General features: G+C 46.4%; 3 protein-coding genes across 3 annotated transcripts in view; 2 read left to right on the plus strand and 1 right to left on the minus strand.

The window, feature by feature from the left end:
• The first annotated feature begins 348 nt into the window (after positions 1-348).
• DCTPP1 (dCTP pyrophosphatase 1) lies at positions 349-5,318 on the plus strand. Its single transcript, XM_080977929.1, has 5 exons — positions 349-468; positions 1,396-1,695; positions 2,105-2,232; positions 2,574-2,684; positions 3,883-5,318. Exons 2-5 carry the CDS (start codon positions 1,408-1,410, stop codon positions 4,274-4,276), a joined length of 921 nt encoding a protein of 306 aa, XP_080834055.1. The 5' UTR covers positions 349-468; positions 1,396-1,407; the 3' UTR covers positions 4,277-5,318.
• SEPTIN1 (septin 1) lies at positions 5,280-14,252 on the minus strand. The gene is made up of 12 exons (XM_080977925.1): positions 14,140-14,252; positions 12,485-12,659; positions 12,257-12,347; positions 10,307-10,393; positions 10,078-10,201; positions 8,931-9,065; positions 8,129-8,246; positions 7,562-7,663; positions 7,367-7,466; positions 7,109-7,274; positions 6,016-6,100; positions 5,280-5,824 (listed from the first exon to the last, which is right to left on the minus strand). Exons 2-12 carry the CDS (start codon positions 12,485-12,487, stop codon positions 5,744-5,746), a joined length of 1,092 nt encoding a protein of 363 aa, XP_080834051.1. The 5' UTR covers positions 12,488-12,659; positions 14,140-14,252; the 3' UTR covers positions 5,280-5,743.
• Positions 14,253-16,738: 2,486 nt separating this feature from the next.
• The window catches only part of ITGAL (integrin subunit alpha L), a 55,077-nt gene continuing 49,946 nt past the window's right edge, over positions 16,739-21,869 (plus strand). Inside the window, exon 1 of the mRNA XM_080977869.1 lies at positions 16,739-17,088. Coding sequence (XP_080833995.1) covers positions 17,028-17,088 — 61 coding nt within the window. The 5' untranslated portion in view covers positions 16,739-17,027. The remainder of the gene's footprint in view (positions 17,089-21,869) is intronic.

Raw genomic sequence — 21,869 nt, forward strand, 5'->3', positions numbered from 1 at the left:
ATATGCCTGTATTCGTGCACAATATTGAACCTATTATATTTCTTATATTTATATTATTTTTGCTTATTTAGTATTAGTTTATGATATTTTATGATATTGTTGTGGTCGATATATAGGAGATATATATAAAGTCAATCCGGATTTTTCTTTTCCTGTAGCTCCTAGAGCCGGCCGCTTCTTTGCACACTTATGACTCTATGCCGGCGCCTCTTCCTTCTATACTCGCTATTTGTTGCCTCTCCTCTGAGCGCGACCTTCTGCTCTTTTTGATTGGTTGCTGTGTTCCTCTCGCCTTCCACCAGCAACCTTTGATTGGGCCGCAGGTGCGTTCGTCATACCCTTTGTACCCTACCAGAGCCCAGCTCAGTGGCGATGGTGGGTTGGCTTCCCTGCGCTGAACCCGGGAAAACGCGCGTGGTTTGTTAGAAGGGACGGATCCTGCCTCCTCTGTTGTCCTTTGGAGTCCAGGTAGGCTCTGTATGTTGCTTTGCTTTCGTTGAGAGCCAGGCATGAGAGTTGCAGCGAATACCCAGGGAGAGGTCTGTGTGTGTGTGTGTGTGAGTTTGTGTGTACCGGGGGGGGGGGGTTCCTGTGGTTTCTTAAGGGCCTTCTGCACATGCTCAAGTGATGTGCGCTCACTTCTATTTTTTCAGGGCGTGAGCCGTGGTACTGAAAGCAGACTTTATGCAGCTCAGCACTGGAGAGTATTGGCTTAGAAAAATTTCTAATTCTGGGTGGGGGACACGCACAGATGTGATGCATCCACAACTCCCTATGTGCCTGCAGCAGAGAAGCCACAGAGTCTTGTGTAGGTGGCGTACGTTTGAAGCACGTGACTTCTCCCAAATCATCTTGGGAAGTGTAGTTTGTTAAGGGTGCATGGAATTGTTGCTCGGTGAGGATTAAGCTACAAGTTCTCAGGATTCTTTGGAGGAAAGTGTTTTACATGTACAGTGCATAATGCAGCCAGAGATTTAGCCAACATCAGTCATATTCTGTGAAGACCCATTGAAATGAATAGACATAACTGACTTAGGTCTGTTAATTTCATTGGGTCTACTCTGAGTATAACTTGGTTGGATACAACCTGCAGACAGTGTTCACATGTTGGAAAAGGCACAGGAGTTGCCATTCTGAGTTCCCTGTGAAGAGGGATTGGTCTTTAAACTACCCTGGAAATTGTAACACTTGGAGGAAAATAGGGGTCTCCTAACAACTCTCAGCACCCTTCACAAACTACAGCTCCCATAATTCTTTGGGGGAAGCCATGACCGCTTAAAGTGGTATCACAAGGCTTTAAATGTATGGTGTGAATGAAGCTTCGGCTAAATTCTTTATCCTTTGCTGCTAACAACCACTTTGTTCAGCAAGCTTCTCTCCCCGCATCTCTTTCAGGCCTGGTCAGTCATGGCATCATCAAAGAGGGCGGCCAGTGAGGGAAAGTATTGCAGAGACTGGGAGGAAGAGGAGGATCTGAAGGTCTGGCTTTGCCCCGTGGCAGGAGACAATGGCAAAGCAGCCTGCAGGTTCTGCAAGGGTACAATGCCTGCTGGCTACTCTGACCTTCGGCTGCACATGGCCACGGCTGAGCATCAGAAGCATTTGCCTCCAGGTTGTTCTGTGCCTTCGGCTGATGAGGGGCTTGGTGACCTGAAGCATTCTGGTAGTGGAGCCACCATTCCCAGGAGGACAGAGGTAACAAACGGGAGATGTCCCATGAGTGGGTTGTGTCTCTGTGTGAGTTGTAATTCCAGGGTTTCTGGAAGCATATCCAGAATATCTTATCGGTATTGTGTATATATGTACCTTCAGAATATCCTGTGGATAGAAATATCCTATGGATATACATAGAAGTATATAAGTACAGTATAGCATATTCTATTATTATTATTATTATTATTATTATCATTTATTTAGCCTATACTTTTTGGGGACAAGTGGGGCTTTTGGCCAGCAGGGAATAGATTAGTGCTTGACTTAAAATAGCTGCCAGGTTTAGCTCGCAACTCCCAATCTCAACAATTTTTAATAGCAAACTGATGGAAAAAATCCTTACCAGTTGGTTGGAATGAAGGCACACAGTTACCGTGACTTCCTTCGCCAGGCATTGTTCCCATCGGCCAGTTCACCAAAGGCAAAAGAGGAAGAAATGGATGAGGCGTTGGTGAGGAACAGGAACGGAAATTCAGCAGAGGTGTTTCAGTTCAGCGCTGAGCCTACCTTGGAAGACATGTGAGACACCTTCCTTTCTCTCTTCCCACCTCACAGGCCCCACATTTATGGTTGATTATAACTTCACCCTCTCCTCCTTCCCACCCCCAAATCTGAACCAATGTGCAGGGGTCATTGGTGCCATTTGGGACTGGTAGGGCAGAAGGTGGGGAGACTAACAGTAGGTGGCGCCAGAGCCACTGTAGGCGGAGCCATCCCCTGGCTGGTTGTAAGTGGCAGGGAAGTGGAGACTAGTCAAGAGCAAGTCTGAAGCTGCTGTGGCAGTGCCCCCTTTGCCCTAATGGACCAGCCTCTGCTGAACACAACATCAACCTCTCTTCACCTCTCTGTCTCTCCCACAGCCGAAGACTCCAGTCTGGTTTCACAGCTGAGCGTGGCTGGGGGAAGTACCACCAACCTCGGAATCTGCTGCTTGCCCTTGTCGGGGAGGTTGGGGAGCTGGCGGAGCTCTTGTGAGTACGGGTGACGGGATTGCAGAATAGGCCTCCCTCCACGGGAAGTATTTTGGGGAGTGAAGGGAAGGAGAGGATGTAGGCCTAAAGGTGCTTTCATAGAATCAGAAGGGTCCTTGGCGATCATCTGATCCAGCCTTTGCCAACCTGGTGGCCTCCAGAGGTTGTTGGACTACAACTCCCATCAGCTGGCACCACCTCCTGAGGTAGTCTGTTCCACTGTCAAACAGCTCTTACTGTCAGAAAGTTCTTTCTGATGTTTAGTCAGAATCTTTCTTGTAACTTGAATCCATTGGTTCGAGGCCTGTCCTCCAGAGCAGGAGAGAACAAATTTGCTTCGTCTTCCATGGGACAGCCCTTGAGATATTTGAAGATGGCTATCATATCTCCTCTCAGTCTCAATTGAACGGTTTCCCTCTGGAGGTTGTGGACACTCCTTCCTTGGAGGCTTTTAAGCAGAGGTTGGGTGGCCTTCTGTCATGGATGCTTTAGTTAAGATTCCTGCATTGAACTAGATGACCCTCAGGGTCTCTTCCAACCTTAAAGTTCTATGATTCTTTTCCAGGCTAAACATACCCAGCTCCTTCAACTGTTCCTCATAAGGCTTGGTTTCCAGGCCCTTGATCATCTTGGTTGTCCTCTGCACATGTTCCAGATTGTCAGTATCATTCTTAAGTGGCATTGCCCAGAACTGGGCACTCAGGGGAACACTTCATGCATCTGAGGGAGTGGTCTGCAGTTGACGAAAGCTTACGCCACAATAAAGTTGTTAGCCTTTAAGATGGTGGCGGGGTGGACCCCTTTTCAGCCCTAGAGCCGCATTCCCCTTTCCTGGAGACAAAAGTGGGCAGAGCAATCAGTCTAAATTTTATCTTTGTAACGTAGGTTAATGTCTACACGCATCTTTCTCTGCCCTTCAGGAGGCATGGTTGGTGTTCAAAGACACATTTGAGCCAGGCAAAATGTCTCAAGGAGGCTGGGGGGAGAGGGTGAGGCCTAAGCAGAGTTCCAAGAGCGAGGCAGAGAGGCCTAGTGGGTGCAGTCAGCCCTCAGGTGCCTCCCTCCTGCTTTAAGGTGTCCCAAGAGCCTTTGCTGGCTTTGCTGCAACAAACCACCATGACTTCCCTTTGGAAGCTTCGAATCCCTTCTTAGCGCCTTCCCCTCCTTACGCCATCGTTTCTCTCCTGTTGCCCTTTAGCCAGTGGCGGGAAGAAGCCCCCGAAGGCCTCCCGGGCTGGACGGTGCCTGAGCGTGAAGCCCTCTCCGACGAGCTCAGTGATGTCCTCATCTACCTGGTGGCTCTGGCGGACAAGTGCCGCGTGGACCTTCCCTTGGCTGCCCTCCGCAAGATAGGGAAGAACCGCCTCAAATACCCAGCTGAGCGAGTTTATGGGTCGTCCAAGAAATACACCGAATATGAGAAACAACAGGACGGTGCTGCTGTTTCTTCCGGAGCAGCGAGGGGAGAAAACTTTTGTGTGGCTTTGGGAGCCTCCCGTCCTCCGGACACAAGCTGCGAGGGCTCAAATGGCGCTGGGGCTTCAGGGCTCAGGCAGGGCAGCGCCTCAAAACAGGCCTCTACTTCGTCGTAGTCTTTTGTGAGAGGAGTCTAAAAAGCGCTAATGCAAAGGGAGCGATGTGGGGAGGGAAGGATGCTGCCATTATTTCCTCCCTCTCCTTTTATGTTTTTGAAGGTTTAGATGATGCTCACTCCAGTGAGGAAGGGAGCTGTTTCTGGCGGGGGAATTGAAAGTGACTAGTCTGTGGGGGAAGGCCCTTCACTCTACGCAGGCATTATGACTTTACCTCAGATGTGAAACTCACAAGGGCCTTCTGCACACTTGGCCTCCTGACTAGGGCCCAGTTAGATGCCTCCATCTTAGTTTTTGTTTTTTAAGAAAAGAAGCTGTGGGAAGCTGCCTGTTTGAACTGACTAATGGGAGGTTAGGGCTGCTTTGCATCTGAATTTTTCCTCAAGCTTTTTCCCCACTGTCCATTGGTGTGTGTGGAAGAGATGCATTTCCCCCATGGGTGTAAGAGCAGCTTGAGAAGCCCCTTTAAGCAGGGAAATGGTTGGAGCGGGGACCCTCACCAGGGTCCTTCCTCTGCTCAAACTGGCAGTCTCCTGTGGCTGTTTTCATTTTAATACGTACATGGCCTTCAGCTCCTGAGAGACTATATCTTTTTCAGGCTGCGCCATTGTATGTCCAATCAACAACCATATTGGCTTTCTTGGTTACAGCATTACATTGAGAGCTTAAGAGTTACAATTTTTCCATTCTGAAAAAAATGACTTATTTTAGTATTGTCTCCTTGAGGCCTCATCCGCTGCCCAGTTTTTCAGCTATCCACGTGACCTCATGACCCTCATTTCAAATAATAGTGCAGCACTTTTGTTGCTGAGTACTTTTGTCTGTCACAGTTAAATTTCTCTGGAGAAATAATCCTGAATAAATAGATCAAGTGGAAGTGAAAATAGGAATCCGTAGAGGAGCATCTGTTTGATGACAGGCTTCTTTGGAGATACATATTTTGTGCATGATAGTTTGTGGGAAAGTAGATGCATACAAACGATTTGGAGATCTGTTAGGGAGCCAGTCTTCAGCCTTGTAAAATACATTTTATTTCCATTGAGCAGTCAGTCATTGTGTCTTATTGAAAGATACTAAAACAGTCAGTGGACAATGGTGGGGTGAGGGCTGGGGGGTTGGAGAAAGAAGGGATATATATACACATATATATGATAGACAGGTTATCCAGTGTGATAATTTCTTAAGCCAGGGTTGGGGGACCTGTGGCCCTCTGCATATTGTGGGGACTCCAACTCCCATCAGCCTCAACTAGCATGGGCAAAGATCAGGGATGTTGGGAGTTGTAGTCCAGTAACACCTGGAGGTCCACAGGGGTTTTCTCTCTCAAATACATAGCATACCCACCAACACTTAACTCTTCCATTTCCATTACCAGTGTGGCCCCCTGCTTTGGCCACATAGAAGCAGAATTAAGTCTCTTTCCATTGGGATTCTCATAGCACTGTGGGAAAGGAGCTCTGCTGCCTTTCAGAGGTTGTCACACTGCTCCCCTTTGCTCTGCAGCATCTGTGCCTGCATCTTCTGCAGCATTTCCTGCATCCGACGGAGCTGGACAAAGAGAGAGAGAGAGATGCTCAAGTTGCACTTGCCTTTGGGGTGGACCCACCTTTTTTGTATCGCTTGCCGAGTGCTAAGATGCAGCTGCTGGAGGACTCAGATCTAACATCGGACAGGGTCAGCAACTGCTAACTCCAAAGGAAAACACAAACACAAAGCCTTTAAAACGTGCAAAGACTCACCTCCTCGTCTTTCTCGCGAATTAATTTCTCCGTCTCGGCCAGAGGCAGGAGTGGCAGCTCAGTGGCACTTTGACGTGACAGTTTCCTAGGGAGGCAAAAGAGAGTTGGTGATAGAACACGGGAAGATCCTGGCTCCTGCTTGTACATTAGCTCTGGGGGAAGGCTGTAGCCCAGGGGTAGAGCACACCTGCCTTGCATGTGGAAGGTCCCGGGTTCAATCCCCGGCATCTCCAGGTAAAGCTGGCGGAGAACCCTGCCTGAAACTCTGGAAAGCTGCTCCCAGGCAGTGTAGACCAGCATTCTTAGCTGGACAACAATTCCCATCAGCCCTGACCACTGGCTAAGCTGACTGGGAGTGATGGGAGTTGCAGCCCAACAATATCTGGGGACCCCAGGCTGAAGAACAATGGGTGCAGGGCATTGCTGGGCTAGACGGACAAATGGCCGGACTCTGCGCAAGGGAGCTTGCTATGTTCACTGGATCATACCAATAAAGCAGTGCAGCATAGCGGCAAAGAGTGAGTGTAGCGTGGCAGGAAGATAATGGGTGTAAGGCAGGATTCCTGGTTATGAACAAGCAGCAAGCTAGTGTATGCAGCACATTCCGCCCTGCCTGCAAGCAGGGAGTGGGCTACATACGTACCCCTACCTGAAGCATAACTAACACGTCCCCTCGCAGCTCTTTCCCCCAGTCCTTAAGCCAGGATGTGGGGAACCTTTGGCCCTCCAGATGTTGCTGAACTAAGACTCCCATCAAGCCTAGCAAGGTAGGACCTGAGATGACGGGAGCTGTAGTTCAGCCACATCTGGATGGGCAAAGGTTCCCCACATCTGCCTTAAAAGCAATTTGTTAAATTGCCAGGAGGGAGTTAAGGAACTGGGAACTGCCAACTTACTCCTTGGTATTTGCTGGATAAAACTTCGTCTTTTTAAAGGATATATCAGTGTGGAGTGTGCGCAGTTCCGTTTTATGATCATTTTCTTGTCTTAAATTAACCAGACTCCCTTCAGCCTCTTCGTTCATCTCACAACTGAGCCCTCTGCCCTGGCCTGTCCAAATCCTCTTCCCTTACAGAAAACAGAATCTGCTTACGCGCGGCTGCTGCGGTCTCGTGCCCCAGGTCTGGTCAGACTCTGAATGCACTGCGCGCGGTAGTTTTCGTAATGGACTTCGTGGGTCACATCCTTTAAGTCCTGCATATGGGTTTGAATCAGCATGTTCCGAAGTTTGAGGAAGTCGCAGTGAGCCGCATTTTCCACTAGAGGGTGGGGTGGGGGAAATAGGAAGTCGAGATCAGTAACTTCCTTTGACACAGCGCCCTCTGCTGAGTGCCCTCTTAATGCAACTTACCTTCCACTGTCCCCCAAGGATATTGCCGTCCCCGGAACACTTTGTCCTTCAACTCCTTGACCACCTGACTGGATCCAATTACAGCAAAGGGGATGCTTTGCTGCAGGAAGAACGCCAATGAGGCCTATTATTGCTCCACCTTTTCCATCCCACCCGACACTTCTCCCCCACAGAGGGAAGACCAGAGTTCCTCACCTTCATCTCCGCATCCTGAGCTTTGAACTCTTCGTCTTCATCCGAGTCACAGTCAGGAAACTCGTAGATATTGATCCCGTTTTCCTCTAACTCCTGCCGGATCTGTATGTCCAAAGGAATCAAAATGTGGAGCTAAAATAGCCATGAAATGTAGCTGTGCAGAGGACAGGACTAGCAGTGGGGTGTGTGAAGAAATTGGCTCCAGAGGTGCAGGTATTGCAGTGAGATTTCCTGTAGAGAGTACTGGAGGCTCCATATCCTCACAGTGAGGTGTTTACTTCAGACAAGTGAGCTACTTGCTGCATTCATCTGTTCCAGCCCAGCATATATGAGTTTCCCCTGCAACACCCCTTTCAGACGCCTCCCACAGGAACATCGGGGGCTGCCCCACATGGTGCCAGGCCATTGGTCCATCCAGCTCAGTATCATCTACATTGATTGACAGAGACTCTCCAGGGTTTCAGGTAGGGAGTCTACCTGGAGAGGCTGGGGGTTGAACCTGGGACCTTCTGCAGGCAAAGCAGATGCTCTTCCAGCTGAGCTACGGTGGCCCTTCCCCTTTCTCACCTTCTCTTTCTTGTGTTTCACCTCTGTTGGAGTCAAGCTGTCCGCCTTTCCAATCACCGGCACAATATTGACTTTGTCGTGGATGGCTCGGAGGAATACAATGTCCAGGGGGCGGAGCCTGTGGTAGAGTGGCGGGATCAAAATCCTTGACCCCTGTTTTCAGAGCCCCTAGCAGTTCTGCCTCCTACCCCCACCAACCCCTGGAGTCTCGAAGCTGGGCTTGTTTTCACAATTTGTGTTGAACTGTGATTGCCCCCTCTCGCCATTCATTTCATTTTTTAATAAAAAAATGAAAAAACAATCAGGATTCCAGTCCACTTAAGATCTGGCTGCCAGGTTTGTGCTGATAAGGTGGGCCGTCAGCAGTAAAGGAAGTTGGCACATGCTCAGTGGCACTTTATTATGCTGCCGCTCATCCAAGAAGAAGAAGGAGGAGGAGGAGAAGAGGAAGAGTTTGGATTTGATACCCCGCTTTATCACTACCCAAAGGAGTCTCAAAGTGGCTAACATTCTCCTTTCCCTTCCTGCCCCACAACAAACACTCTGTGAGGTGAGTGGGGCTGAGAGACTTCAAAGAAGTATGACTGGCCCAAGGTCACCCAGCAGCTGCATGTGGAGGAGCGGAGACAAACCCAATTCCACAGATTACGAGACTACCACTCTTAACCACTACACCACACTGGCTCTCAGCAATGAACTAGGTGCTGGAAATAAAAACCATGGAGAGCTGCTATCCTTTCAAGCACTGAAAGACATGATCCTGACTCCCTATGGCCACACCCTAAAGCTCCACACATCTTACCCGTGTCCAAAGGGTGACAGGACATAGAGACAGCAGTGGACACGCCCATCCTGAATGTTCTTGCGGTCCAAGCCGCTCTCATCTCGAAAGTACTGCTCAAACTGGGAATCAATGTAGTGGGCAATTGGCTTCCAGCTGCAGTAGAAACCAGGTAGGAGAAGAAAGGGGGATGAGGTGGTGAGAAGGCCCCATTGCTAGTCAGAATCATACACACACACACCCCACCAAATCCTAGTTTCCTTAGCTACATTTACGTAATGAGGGGGACTACAGCCTGGATTGGTCTTTAAAGGCCAGGAGGAAGATCAGCTACTTCCACATAGACACATATCACTTGCCTGTTGTCTGAGGGAATGTCATAGGGCATCAAAGTTCTATCTAAGACATAGCAACAAACCATGGTTTCCTGTGGCGTGTGAGCTATAGTTTGTCCACCAAGCCAGGATCTTAAGCCCAGTTTGGTTGGCATCACGTATGAATCCGAAAGCTATGGTTTGGCCCATTGCTTCGCTCTCAAAGGCCACTGCTTACAACAGAATCTGGGGGTTCTCAAGATAAGGCGGGGAAGAAAGTAGGGGCGCACACTGTTATTTGCTTGTAACATCTGAAAAGGTTAACGTAAGCCATGGTTTGAGGTCTCAATGCAAACCAACCGTCTGTGGTGCTCGCTCTATAGTGAAAACCAGTTATTGGAATAGGGTGGGCAATCCTTTTTTTTGGTCAACGGCCACATGTCCTCCAGGATAATCTTGCCAAGGATTATATACAAGAAGCGGGTGGGACCTGTCTTTTCTCTTCCTCGCTGCCCTCCTCTTATTTCTCTTTCATATACTGCTTTCCCTCCTCCGGCCACTTGCCCACTGCTGCACTAGATGTTATAACTGGGTGCTGAACATGCATGTATGAACTCTTTCCTCATCCCCCATCCTTTGGGCTTTCAAAAGTAGACAAGATATGCTTTCCTCACTTTACTCTCAAAGACCCAATAAATACTGGCTTTCAGCACCCCTAAATTTGGACCCACTTCCATGAATCCTTGATCCCCCAGATCTGGTTCCCAGATCCCACCTTCCCTGCTATAGCACCTTATTCATCCCTTTGCTTCTTCAGAACTGGGGCACAGGAATACATCCAGCTGGCCTCTTACCACTCAGTGTTGTCCACTGCATCTCCAAATCCTGGGGTATCGATCACCGTCAATTTCACTTTCACTCCCCTTTCTTCAATGTCTACTGCATGCTTGACAATTTCCAAAGTCTGGGGGATCCTGCCTGTGAAGTGGAGGAGGCAGGGCAGTAATAGCACTGGGGTCACACTCTCAGCTCTCCCCACCCCATCCAAAAACATTGCAGACTGGAGCTGCCAGCAGTCCTTACCTTGTGCGTCCGGAAGTATTCGGTCCTTATATAGATCTGTCAAGAAGAGGCTATTGACAAGAGTGGATTTTCCCAGCCCAGATTCTCCTATTGGATGAATGAACGTGAAGGTATCAGCTGATGATCCTTGAACTTGGAGGAACTTGATTAAGACAGGAATAAGCCTGAGAGACTAGTTTTCTGGTTTTCAGGTCTGGAGATGCTTGAGGGATTTTATTTCTATGAATTCCAATGCAAACCTGACCTCAACGGATGCCTCCTGTACCGATCATCTTTCAGTTATGTCTCCAAATTTTGCAATACAGTCCTTGGCTCAAAAAATGCACCAACTTGAAAATGCATATTTTTTAAAAATAAGACAGTTTAGAAATGCTTACAGTGAGATAAAGTACAAATTTACTTATCATTTAAACAAATCATACGGGTGTTGTTGTTTTTTCTAAATGTAGATTAATGCAGCAGTGGTACAAAAATGAATTTATGAATAAACATAGTAATTTAACATGGTCTGGAAACAGACTGGTCCGTCCAGCTCTAGTCAGGATTCTGATTTCTGTCCCTACCTCTGGAAGCATAATATATCCTAGTGCAGGCTTCCTCAACCTCGGCCCTCCAGATGTTTTGAGACTACAATTCCCAGCGTCCTTGACCACTGGTCCTGCTAGCTAGGGATCATTGGAGTTGTAGCCCAAAAACATCTGGAGGGCTGAGGTTGAGGAAGCCTGTCCTAGTGGGTTCGAGGAGCAGGCCTGAGAGACTCGCCTCTCCTATGACACTAAGAAGTGGATGTGTCTCAAGATACATTCTAGTGTGGCTTGGAACAAAAGGCAGCCAAATTGCCCACTGATCAGTCGCCATCAGTGCTTTGACCAGGGAGTTGGGCACCTTTTTTCAGGGCAATCGCTTCTGGTCACACTTTCAGGGTCCACCAGCCAATGGTGGGCAGGCCAGAGACAAAAGTGGGCCGAGCCATTCATGTGAATGCTACCACTGTATAGTAGGTTAGCTTCTACACAACCACACTCACCCACTCTTCTCTATCCAGACAGCCAAAAGGCTCGATCACAGGTCAAAGCAATGGCAGACCTTGGGCTTTAAAATTTCAGCAGCTCCACCAAAAGGAGGAGGAGTATCAGGAAGAATGGATGAAATTTAAAGACTATTTAGCTAAATATATTAAGATAACTTAATTGGAAAAGCTTGCAAATAATAGGCTTAGGATTTAAATATGTAAGGATAAGACTTAAGATGTTTAAAGCTAAATTAGAAAGAATGAAAGAGGTTAAGTGATCAAGTAATTTTTTTGAGAAAATCGATTTTGGAAAACTGTTAAAATGATATATAATGAAATTCAACCAAGGGGATTTGAGGAAGTCACTTAATAATGTTACCAAGATTTAAACAGGATGTATGTATGTATGTTTGTTTGTCTGTCTGTTTGTTTGTTTTGAATTTTTGTAAATTAATAAACAAAAACCAACTTCAGCAGTGCCTTGTGCGACGCCAAATTTCAGTGCCCTCCCCCCCAACTTGCCTTCCGTTGTTTGTCATTGTTGCAGAGCGCCCTGCGGCACCCCCTCAGCTCGGCACCCAGTGTGGGGGAACCAGTCGTTCTCCCCTAAATCCACCTTTGATCAAATAAACAGAATGTGTGGTGTTCAAAGCCCAGTCAGGGACGGGGAGGAGAGGGTTGTGCCCTACACAGTGCCCTGAGGACCAGGCAGAGAGGCCTGAATGGCTGCACTTGGTGCGCAAGCCAGAGTCTCTTCCACAACCTGGTCTGAACCATGCAAAATGCAACACATAAGGGCACCTCTTCATTTTCCAAGACAAAACAGCAGGTCTGCAATAGCATGGAAAGGAAAGAGAGCCGCAGGGAGTGTGTCTGGGTGCATTCAGGGGTGTTGGAGCTGGTGAGGATGGAGAAAATGGGTCTTCTCAACACGTTACCTGCAACCATCAGAGTGAAATCGAACCCCTTCTTTACGGACTTTCTGTGGACTTGGGTGGGCAGAGTTGCAAATCCAACGTAATCTTTGTCCTGAGGCAGACAAGAAAGATAGCATCAGGAGGAGGTGTCCCACTGTCTGTTCCTTCCAAGGTGTTCAGAGAGAGACCCAAAAGAAAACAACTCAAAGGAATAAAGGCAAAAGAGAGTCCCTCTTACGGGTTTCTTACCATAATTGGTCTCTAGTTGTACGGAGGAGACGCTGCAGGGGTGTCAGTGTGCACCTTGTTGGCTCAAACACCAACTTCCTGTGGCAGTGAAACAGGAAGCCAGATCTGCACCCGTATCAGAGCATCGTCATCTCCCATTGGCTGGCCTATTTTCGTTTCCCTCCTTTCCTTCCACCTGTGGGTAGCAGACATTTCAAGTTAAAATATCACTGCTTGGAAGGTTGTGTGGGAGCTGACTGACGCACCGCCTTTTCCTCAGCTCTTATGCTCATGGGACAAGCTTGTACATGGTGACTGAGGTCACTTCTCGCCCCCTTGTTGCGACCCATTTCCTCACAAAAAAAGTGCTCAAGGGGGCTTATGAAACAAGCACACACAGAAGAGAGGCTTTGGGTGCATTCACATTGCCACTAACTCTGCATTCAGTGGGCTCCCTTGTGCCGGTTTTTGAAGCTGCATTCGCATGCTGTTTAGCCACAAGCCGTATCAGACCTGTAGTTTCTTGGCAAATACTGCTGTTTGGTGCGTTTTCCCCTCTAACTAGGTTCAGTCCAACTAGAAAACTTAAGCCACATTCACTTTGTACTTAAAAATGGTGTGGACATTTGAGACAGGCATCACGCATGCGCAGACGAGCATGCATGCACAGGTGACAACTTCACGAAGAAGAAATAAAATCATTATTGAAATCATAATCAAATCAAGAGAACACATTTTTTGTGTGGATGAGGAGAGTTAGACCTAATACAGTGGTACCTCAGGTTACATACTCTTCAGCTTACATACGCTTCAGGTTACAGACTCCGCTAGCCCAGAAATATTACCTCGGGTTAAGAACTTTGCTTCAGGATGAGAACAGAAATCATGCTCCGGCAGCGCGGCAGCAGCAGGAGGCCCCATTAGCTAAAGTGGTGCTTCAGGTTAAGAACAGTTTCAGGTTAAGAACGGACTTCCGGAACGAATTAAGTACTTAACCCAAGGTACCACTGTATAAAGGAGATTACCCAGTGAAAGCAAGCTCACACCTCTCATTGAGTTTGTATACGTACTTAAGGTACATATGTAAGAGGCTCGTTTGTAATTATATTTTGGGAATGATTCATGTTCTTATGTGTTGTTTTATATTTTCTGGATGTCCCGTGATCTAGTGCTGGATTTACGTATAACGTAAACAAGCTATAGCTTAGGGCCCCACACTCTTGGGGGCCCCAAAAAATTTAAAAGGAAAAAACAACTGGATGTACATTTCCAAAATATAAAACAACAACACCTACATACAACAACAACAGTGTTTTGTGTTGTGTAGGCTCCTATGATGTAAGTAATGGGCCCCGCCTGCGAGCCTACTCCTTAAAACATCACTGGTAAAATACATATTTTATTATGTGCAAATGGCTTTAGATACCTAGTACATCGATAAATTACCATATAGCGTATATTCAACATAAAAAACAGCTACAGTTTGTTGCTGACCAAGGACAGCTGGACGTATAAAGGGCCCCATTACCCCTTCAGTAGTTTAGGATCTCATCAAACCTAAATCCGGCCCTGCCATGATCATATTATAAAGCAGCTCTTTCTGTGCTATAAATCAAGCCCTGCTAGGAGGCGATTCTTTTTGTTTTCCAATATATTTCTTATCAATAAAAATAAACCTGTGTGTTGTGAGCAATTTTGATTCTGAAAGTGTGGCCCAGAAAAGAAAAGAAAAAGCCTTTGAGCCTCCGCATTGGCTCTCTCGCAGCTTCCTTCTGTATTGTGTCTGTTCCCCACCCAGCCTCTAGGGGGCTCCTGCTCTCCCTGTACTAATGCAGAACACAGGAAACAGGCAAGCAAGCCATATATCTGCTTAGTTGCTTCCGTGCTGTGTCTGTGTGTGATTGGTGGAATCCACAGATTTTGCTCCAGCTGAATTCCTGCTGCTCCTCCACCCTACCTTTTTTTTTTTTTTTGAAGGCAGACCCACCACGCAGAGTGTGTGCCACTATTCAGCTCTGGATGAAACTAAAGCACGTGTAAATGGGGCCTTCCAGACTGTTGCGATTTTCAGGCAGGACTCAAGTTAATGTGCCAGTAAGTTCAGGTTTTGCCATTATAGTTTGCCTGGAGAGTTTTGCACAGCAAACCCAAAAGATCAGATTTTCTGTGATAAGGAAAGTGATGGGAAAGTGCACTGGGAAGGGTTGGAAAGCCCTTTCTTGGATGCAGCGTCGCGTGAGCTCCCTACAAACAGATCGGGTTGAACGCTTAGTAAACAGGGGACTCCTGCACCCGAAATACTGTACCTATAATCTCATTTATTTATTTATTTTCTTTCTTCCATCGCTGTTGTCCTTTCTTCTGTCATGAAAGTTAGGACAATGCTCTAGTTACAGGTAGGTAGCCATGTTGGTCTGCCCTAGTCAAAAAAAAAAAAAAAAAAAAAATCCTTCCAGTAGCACCAATAACTAACTTAGTTGGTCTCTAAGATGCTACTGGAAGGAAATCTTTTTTATTTTGTTAGGACAATGTATTCACCAGATCTTTAATAACATGTGCCTTCATCCTTGGGCCATTATTGGTAACAGGTGCTAATTTCACTAATTTAACACGGTCTTCTCATTCTAAAGTTTAAACTGGGGGGGGGGGGGAGCCTCAGAGCCAAAACACTCTTAGATCCAATTACAGTGGTACCTCGGGTTACATACGCTTCAGGTTACAGACTCCGCTAACCCAGAAATAGTGCTTCAGGTTAAGAACTTTGCTTCAGGATGAGAACAGAAATCGTGCTCCGGCGGCGTGGCAGCAGTAAGAGGCCCCATTAGCTAAAGTGGTGCTTCAGGTTAAGAACAGTTTCAGGTTAAGTACGGACCTCCGGAATGAATTAAGTACTTAACCCGAGGTACCACTGTATTGCAAACTGCTCCGAAAACTATTTTGGCTAAAGGGGCAGGGCATACGTACTATACACAAACCACTCTCATCAGCCTATGCATGGACGCGTAGCCAGGAATTTTGTTTGGGGGGGGGCAGCCAAAGTTGTTTAGCTTTTAGGAAATCATCCCATGAAGACGACATTATGGGGGGCAGGCTTCTACTGGGAGAGGCAGGCTTTGGCTGGGGGGTTAGAACCTCAGATAATTGAGTAATTTCAGTGCTTTTCAATAATATTTGTGGATATTATTGCCCTCTGCCCAGCTACACCCATAAGCCCCTGCCAGGGATGTAAACTTACCAGTGGCTTTGGCAGGTGAGTGGGGCTGCCTTGACATGAGGCAAAGGAGCAAGTGAGTTGGTGGGGTTTTCTTGAGGGAGGGGCACCAGTCCGCTATCCTCCATGCCTATTGCTTGAGACAATTGCAAGCCTGTTTCCTTGTTTTGAAATAGGTATTTCATTGATTTTCGCAGAAGAATAGCGAACAGAAAGAAAACTTGGAGTACAGTTCATCAAACACAGATAGCATCATAAAAGTACACACACAGTTTGTTCACAAAGTTGATCTCTCCATAGTGAAACTTACGGCTGTGATAAAGATACTGATTTTGTTTATATACTCAAGAATCAAAGACCATATACGCAGAAATTTGTATTTCTTACTTTGCCCTTTTAGCACTCTGCTGTGCTGAGTCAAACGTTCGGATAACATTATTTCCTTTACTCGAGTAAACCATGACTGCAAAGACCCTGACCCGTTTGCCACCTGATCGCAATTCCCATAAGTTCTTATTTCCCCCTAATGTGTTTTATTTTTGTTTTTTAACACATTACAGCCACAGAGGCTGCACTCAACCTCAGAAGACTTTTATAGGAGGAGGAACTTTCAACCCTGTCCCCCTCTGGCAGTTTTTCTGCTGAAAAGTCTTCCACCCACAACCACATTGCCTTTTCCTCCACTCACTCTTACATGTATTTTTGAAACAAATTGCCAACTTCCGTTTCCCCTATGCGCTCTCTCTCTCTCTCTCTCTCTCACACACACACACACACACACAGCAGTGTGTAGCACTGTTGTAAGACTTGTCTCTGTAGATGATTTGTCATTCAGGAAGCGTCTATAGCCTTGAAATGAACATTAAACGTTTGGGAGTTCTTTGCTCAAGTCCATGATGCCTATCTGGCCAGTCTTACAGGTCCATTCACAGTGTGATCAAATGCCAAAGTCACAGCAGTGTGTGTGTGTGTGTGTGTGTGTGTGTGTGTGTGTAGTTGCATTGGTGTAACTCCTTCCCTCATTGCGCAGGTGCCACCCCTCGCGCATATGCATATTCAGAGTCTTTCATCACCCACGTTTCCTCTCCTGCCCACATCGTACCCTTTGCTTTTTGTACCACGTGGGGGAGCGAAAGTAGCAGTACGGTTTTGAGATTTGGAAGCTTAAGAGTCTCCCCTCTTCCCCACTCTCCTTCATCTTCTGCCATAGCCGCTTGCTCCTCTTGAATCTGTCTCTTGGCTTGATCAAACTATTCATCTGGTGCCTTCCTGCCAGTCATGTCCTCCAGAAAATAAGCTCTTGAACCGTTTAAGCCGCTGCAGCTGCTGCTGCTGCCGCTGCCACCACCCAGGATGCCTGGCCTACACCTTCCAGTCTACTTTCTGACACTGCTGATCAGCTTGGCTCTTCGAGGTAGGTCGGAATTGGATCAAACGGAATTCTCTGTCTTGACTGAGACTGGAGAGAAAGTCTGCTGGCACAGATACCATGTTTAGGTAGGATGGGCAGATTGGACCTTTGCAGGTTTGGGAATTGCTGGGGTGAATTGCTTGCTGCATGTTGCGTGTATGTGTGAGAGAGTTTTTTTGGAGAGTTCCAGGGCATGGTGTGTAGTTACATGAGGCTGATACCTTGGTAAAGCTAAGCAGGTTTAGCTCTGGTCAGTGCCTGGATGGGAGACCGCCTAGGAACCACATGGGCAATGCTCTGGGTTCCTTGACAGAAGAAAGGCAGGATGTGAATGTATGAGAAGAAATAAAAAGGAGGCACAAAGGTTTTAAAGGAGACAGGTGATCTAGTGCTTTGTCAGGCTTGCTCAGGGGCAGAGCTCACACTTTGCTTCCAGATCCAATCTCTGGCATCTTTGGGAAGGACTTGGGGAGACACCTGTCTGAAATTCTGGAGCTCTGCTGCTAATCCATGTTAAGGTACAGGCAGTTAATTTGTAGTCCTGCTAGGACTGCAGTGCCCCTTGGCCCAGGCGCCTTGGTCAATAATGAGGGTGGATGATGGAAATTTAGACCAAGGGCCTCCGGAGAGCTACAGGCTCCCTGCCCCTGAGGTACTGACAATACTAAGCTAGATGGCCTAATAGTCTTGATTTCCTAGTTCCTCCTTCTGCTAACCGAATTAGCAGCCAACTTTAATAATTGTGCAAGTTACAGATTTGCCAGAATGTCCATTGAGACTTCCTGCTTTCAGCGGTATCTATTTCTTGACAGTATGCATTTGGAGAGGCTGGGTTTTTTCTGGAGTTACTTGTTCCCTGAGGTTTGCTTCCACTTACCTTCAGAGGTGTGGAGAACCCCCAGATGGGGTTACCGCGTGTTCCCATCCTACTCTGATCTGTAGCAGAGCTGTCAATTTCTGGCAAGGTCCGGGGGGACGGCTGGGAATTGTATCTCAGTGAAGGGTCTCTTAACAACTTTGAGCACTCTTAACAAACTACAGTTCCCAGGATTCTTTGGAGGAAGCCATGACTGTTACAGTGCTACAAGCAGGCTTTAAATGCATGGAGTGAATATCAGAAGGATACTCTGTGTCCATTATTCAGTGGTCTGAATACCTTTACTGTCCTTTCTACATTTGAACATATACAGAATTTTGTTATCATTGGTCTTATTTGGATATATTTTTTTGGACAAATGGATGGCTTATATTAATATGTATGCTTAAATTAGATTTGATGGATTATTCTTATTATTGTGAGCCAACATTCTTACTTTTGTCTTTCTGTTACATTTGCAACTTTTTGTTTCATTTTTTAAAAGATCTACACAATGTTAAAACGCACGTTTAACATCACATGCAGTTTGGCCCGAAGAGCGTTTCAGTGAGAAATGCAAGTTCAGATCCCAGCTGTGCAACGAAGCTCCGGCCAATTCACTCACCCCGCCATCTAGATGCTCTCATCTCATGGATGTTGAAAAAATTGTGTGCTGCTTTTCTTTATAAACTCTGGGCGCTTAAGGAGAAAAGTTAAAAGACAAAATGTAAAACATAGCTTCATCTTAAAGGTAAAGGTAAAGGGACCCCTGACCATTAGGTCCAGTCGTGGCCGACTCTGGGGTTGCAGTGCTCATCTTGCTTTATTGGCTGAGGGAGCCGGCGTACAGCTTCCAGGTCATGTGGCCAGCATGACTAAGCTGCTTCTGGTGAACCAGAGCAGCTCACGGAAACGCCGTTTACCTTTCCGCCAGAGCGGTACCTATTTATCTACTTGTACTTGAGGTGCTTTCAAACTGCTAGGTTGGCAGGAGCAGGGACTGAGCAACGGAAGCTCACCCTGTCACGGGGATTTGAACCGCCGACCTTCTGAAAGGCAAGTCCTAGGCTCTGTGGCTTAACCCACAGCGCCACCCATGTCCCTTAGCCACATCTTACAAAACCACAAAATGAGAGAATGATACATGTCCAAAATGCAAAACAACAACAGCGACAGCAGTGAGCGATTGAATGATAACCAGGAAAACAGCCAAAGCAACCCTGTAGAAATAGGGTTAATGTTTTGGTAAAACCAAGGTTTTGCCTCGCGACTAAGATCATCCTCATTTATATCACACCACAACAACACACCAGCACACACAATACCCTACACTATTCCCTAGCTGTCTTCATTGCCATCATCACATCACCTTTCATAGAAATACAGTGGTACCTTGGTTCTCAAACTTAATCCGTTCTGGAAGTCCGTTCCAAAACCAAAGCGCTCCAAAACCAAGGCACGCTTTCCCATATAAAGTAATGCAGAATGGATTAATCCGTTCCAGACTTTTAAAAACAACCCCTAAAATAGCATTTTAAATGAATTTTGCTATCTAACGAGACCATTGAAAATGAAAGCAATAAATAATGTACAGTGGTACCTCGGGTTACATACGCTTCAGGTTACAGACTCCACTAACCCAGAAATAATACCTCGGATTAAGAACTTTGCTTCAGGATAAGAACAGAAATCGTGCTCCGGCGGCGCAGCGGCAGCAGGAGGCCCCATTAGCTAAAGTGGTGCTTCAGGTTAAGAACAGTTTCAGGTTAAGAATGGACCTCCGGAACGAATTAAGTACTTAACCCGAGGTACCACTGTACTGCAGTCACACAATCAATCAATCAATCAATCAATCAATCAGTAGCTGAACTGAGTTCCACACAGTCACACACAAAAAAGAACCACAAAAACAGAAAATAAGTAGCAAAAGCAGACAGACATCAGCGTAACACTCAAAATGTAATTGTGGCACTCAAATCGGAAGTGTGGCACTCAAAACGGGGCACATTCGGCTTCTGAAAAATGTTCGCAAACCGGAACACTTACTTCCAGGTTTGCAGTGTTTGGGTTGCAAGTTGTTTGAGTACCAATGCATTTGATAACCAAGGTATAGGAAACTCTCCAGGCTTCTAGGGAGAGGCTTCTCCCGGCCCTACCGGGAGATGCCAGGAATCGAACCTGGCAACATCTGCATGCCAAGCAGATGCCCTGCCACTGGCCTACAGTCATTTTTCAGCTGTCCCTACTCCACTTCTGCTTCTTCAGCAAGAGTGTGAGAACCACTCTCACAGCAGTGTTGGTGGCGGCGGTAACAAAGCCGCAAGCCTACTTTCAGGCAAACCAGTGTGGGTCTTAAAAGCCTGGGCTGCTGCCACAGGGAGGAAGTCGGCTGAACGCACATCAAGTCATTCTGTCGGTATCTTGGTGTGATCTGCCACTGTCAGCAGCTTAAGAGCTGCCAGATACTTCACAGGTGCTGCTGTTGTGTTAGCAACAGCCCAGAGCACAGGAATGTTGCCTGCAAAACTTGTCATCAGTGTTTTGGAGAGGCAGAGAGAGAGAGAGGGAGAGATATTAATCTGCTTCTGCCTTTCTTCTTTTCCCCCCAATTATGTTTTATTAAGTTTCAACATTTTTAACATGTACAATCAAAACACAATTTTGTCTTTTATTTTTGCACCCCGTTTTCCATGTTGTTTCTCCCCTTCTGCTGCACCCTGTCTTCTATTAAATCATAACGATATTATAATCTAATTACTTCTGTTTCTCATAGCTCAAATCCTGTTTGTGAGTTGATCGTACTATAAATTTAAACTGACTAGTCACTGCTTCACCATCTCCCAGCAAGGGTGGAGAAATTCGATTCGGTTCACATTTAAAACTGAACCTATCAGATTCTCACATTCCAGAACAGTAGGAGAACTGAAACGGATCTATCCTTCACAGCGCACACCTCTCTGGGTGTTGTGATGCACTTCTCCAAGCAAACGTTTACAAAAATGCATATATTAGGAGAAAGCGTGCGTACAAATTAAGACGTTTGTGAAAATAACATGCAAAAATGCATAATATTGTGGGGAATTGCGTCCATAAATGAGTGCATTAGTCACAACTGCAAAAAAACAAAAACACTGATTCTGAGAAGAAAGCCGTATTAAAATGCAGGTGAATTTTCATAGGAATTTTTTAAAAAGTAGATTGCTGCAAAATGTGGAGAACTGAATTTCTGACTAGAAAAATGAGAAACTTCAGAGGAACAAAACTGAGAGATCCTTCCATTCCAACCTCTCACCCAGAATCTGCCTGGTTAAGAAGAATGGCTTCCAGCTGGCTCAAGTCACGCGTGTGCACCCCCCCCCCCGCTCCTGTGCTTCTAACAGCTTATTGTGCAAAAGAGCCGCAAGCAGAGTGCTTGCTTGCCACACAGAAGGTCCCACCAGCCTTAATATATGGAGGAACTGGCAGTCAAAAGGTTGAATTATGGAGATAAAACATTTTCAGTTAGTGTAGTATTTCTCAGAAAAGTTTCTCTGGGCCACACTTCAGAATAAAAATGTGCTCGTGCTGCACCAAATTTTTCTTTGATTAAGAAATACACTGGAAAACAACTCCCGACAGTGCTTGATTTATAACACACGACACAACTACTTTATAATATAATCACAGGACATCCATAAAGTATAAAACAAGGCAGCTATGTAAGAACGTGAATCTTCCCCCAAATTTAATTTTACAGAAGCCTTATGTACCTTAAGCATGTATACAAACTGAATGAGAGGTGTGAGCTTGCTTTTGCCAGGAAATTTCATTTATATTCGGTCTAATTTGAGACAAGCAAACTTTCATCTCATCAACTCAAAGAAGCTTCACTTTTCTGACCTTTCATATTGGGCAAAGTTGAAAAACCCTGTTGACAACAATATGTTGT

The sequence above is a fragment of the Podarcis pityusensis genome (assembly GCF_964106645.2).
Source record: "Podarcis pityusensis genome assembly, chromosome: 13".
Taxonomy (NCBI): Eukaryota; Metazoa; Chordata; class Lepidosauria; order Squamata; family Lacertidae; genus Podarcis; species Podarcis pityusensis.

Bases quoted from the DNA above. Each gene is read 5' to 3' on its own strand.
- DCTPP1 (XM_080977929.1), top strand. From the start codon at position 1,408: ATGGCATCATCAAAGAGGGCGGCCAGTGAGGGAAAGTATTGCAGAGAC. The intron at 1,696-2,104 runs GTAACAAACGGG...TTCCTTCGCCAG, and splicing joins CCATTCCCAGGAGGACAGAG to GCATTGTTCCCATCGGCCAG. The intron at 2,233-2,573 runs GTGAGACACCTT...TCTCTCCCACAG, and splicing joins GAGCCTACCTTGGAAGACAT to CCGAAGACTCCAGTCTGGTT.
- SEPTIN1 (XM_080977925.1), bottom strand. The intron at 8,247-8,930 runs GTAAGATGTGTG...ACTCTACCACAG, and splicing joins CTGTCACCCTTTGGACACGG to GCTCCGCCCCCTGGACATTG. The intron at 7,275-7,366 runs GTAAGTTGCATT...CCCACCCTCTAG, and splicing joins TCCTTGGGGGACAGTGGAAG to TGGAAAATGCGGCTCACTGC.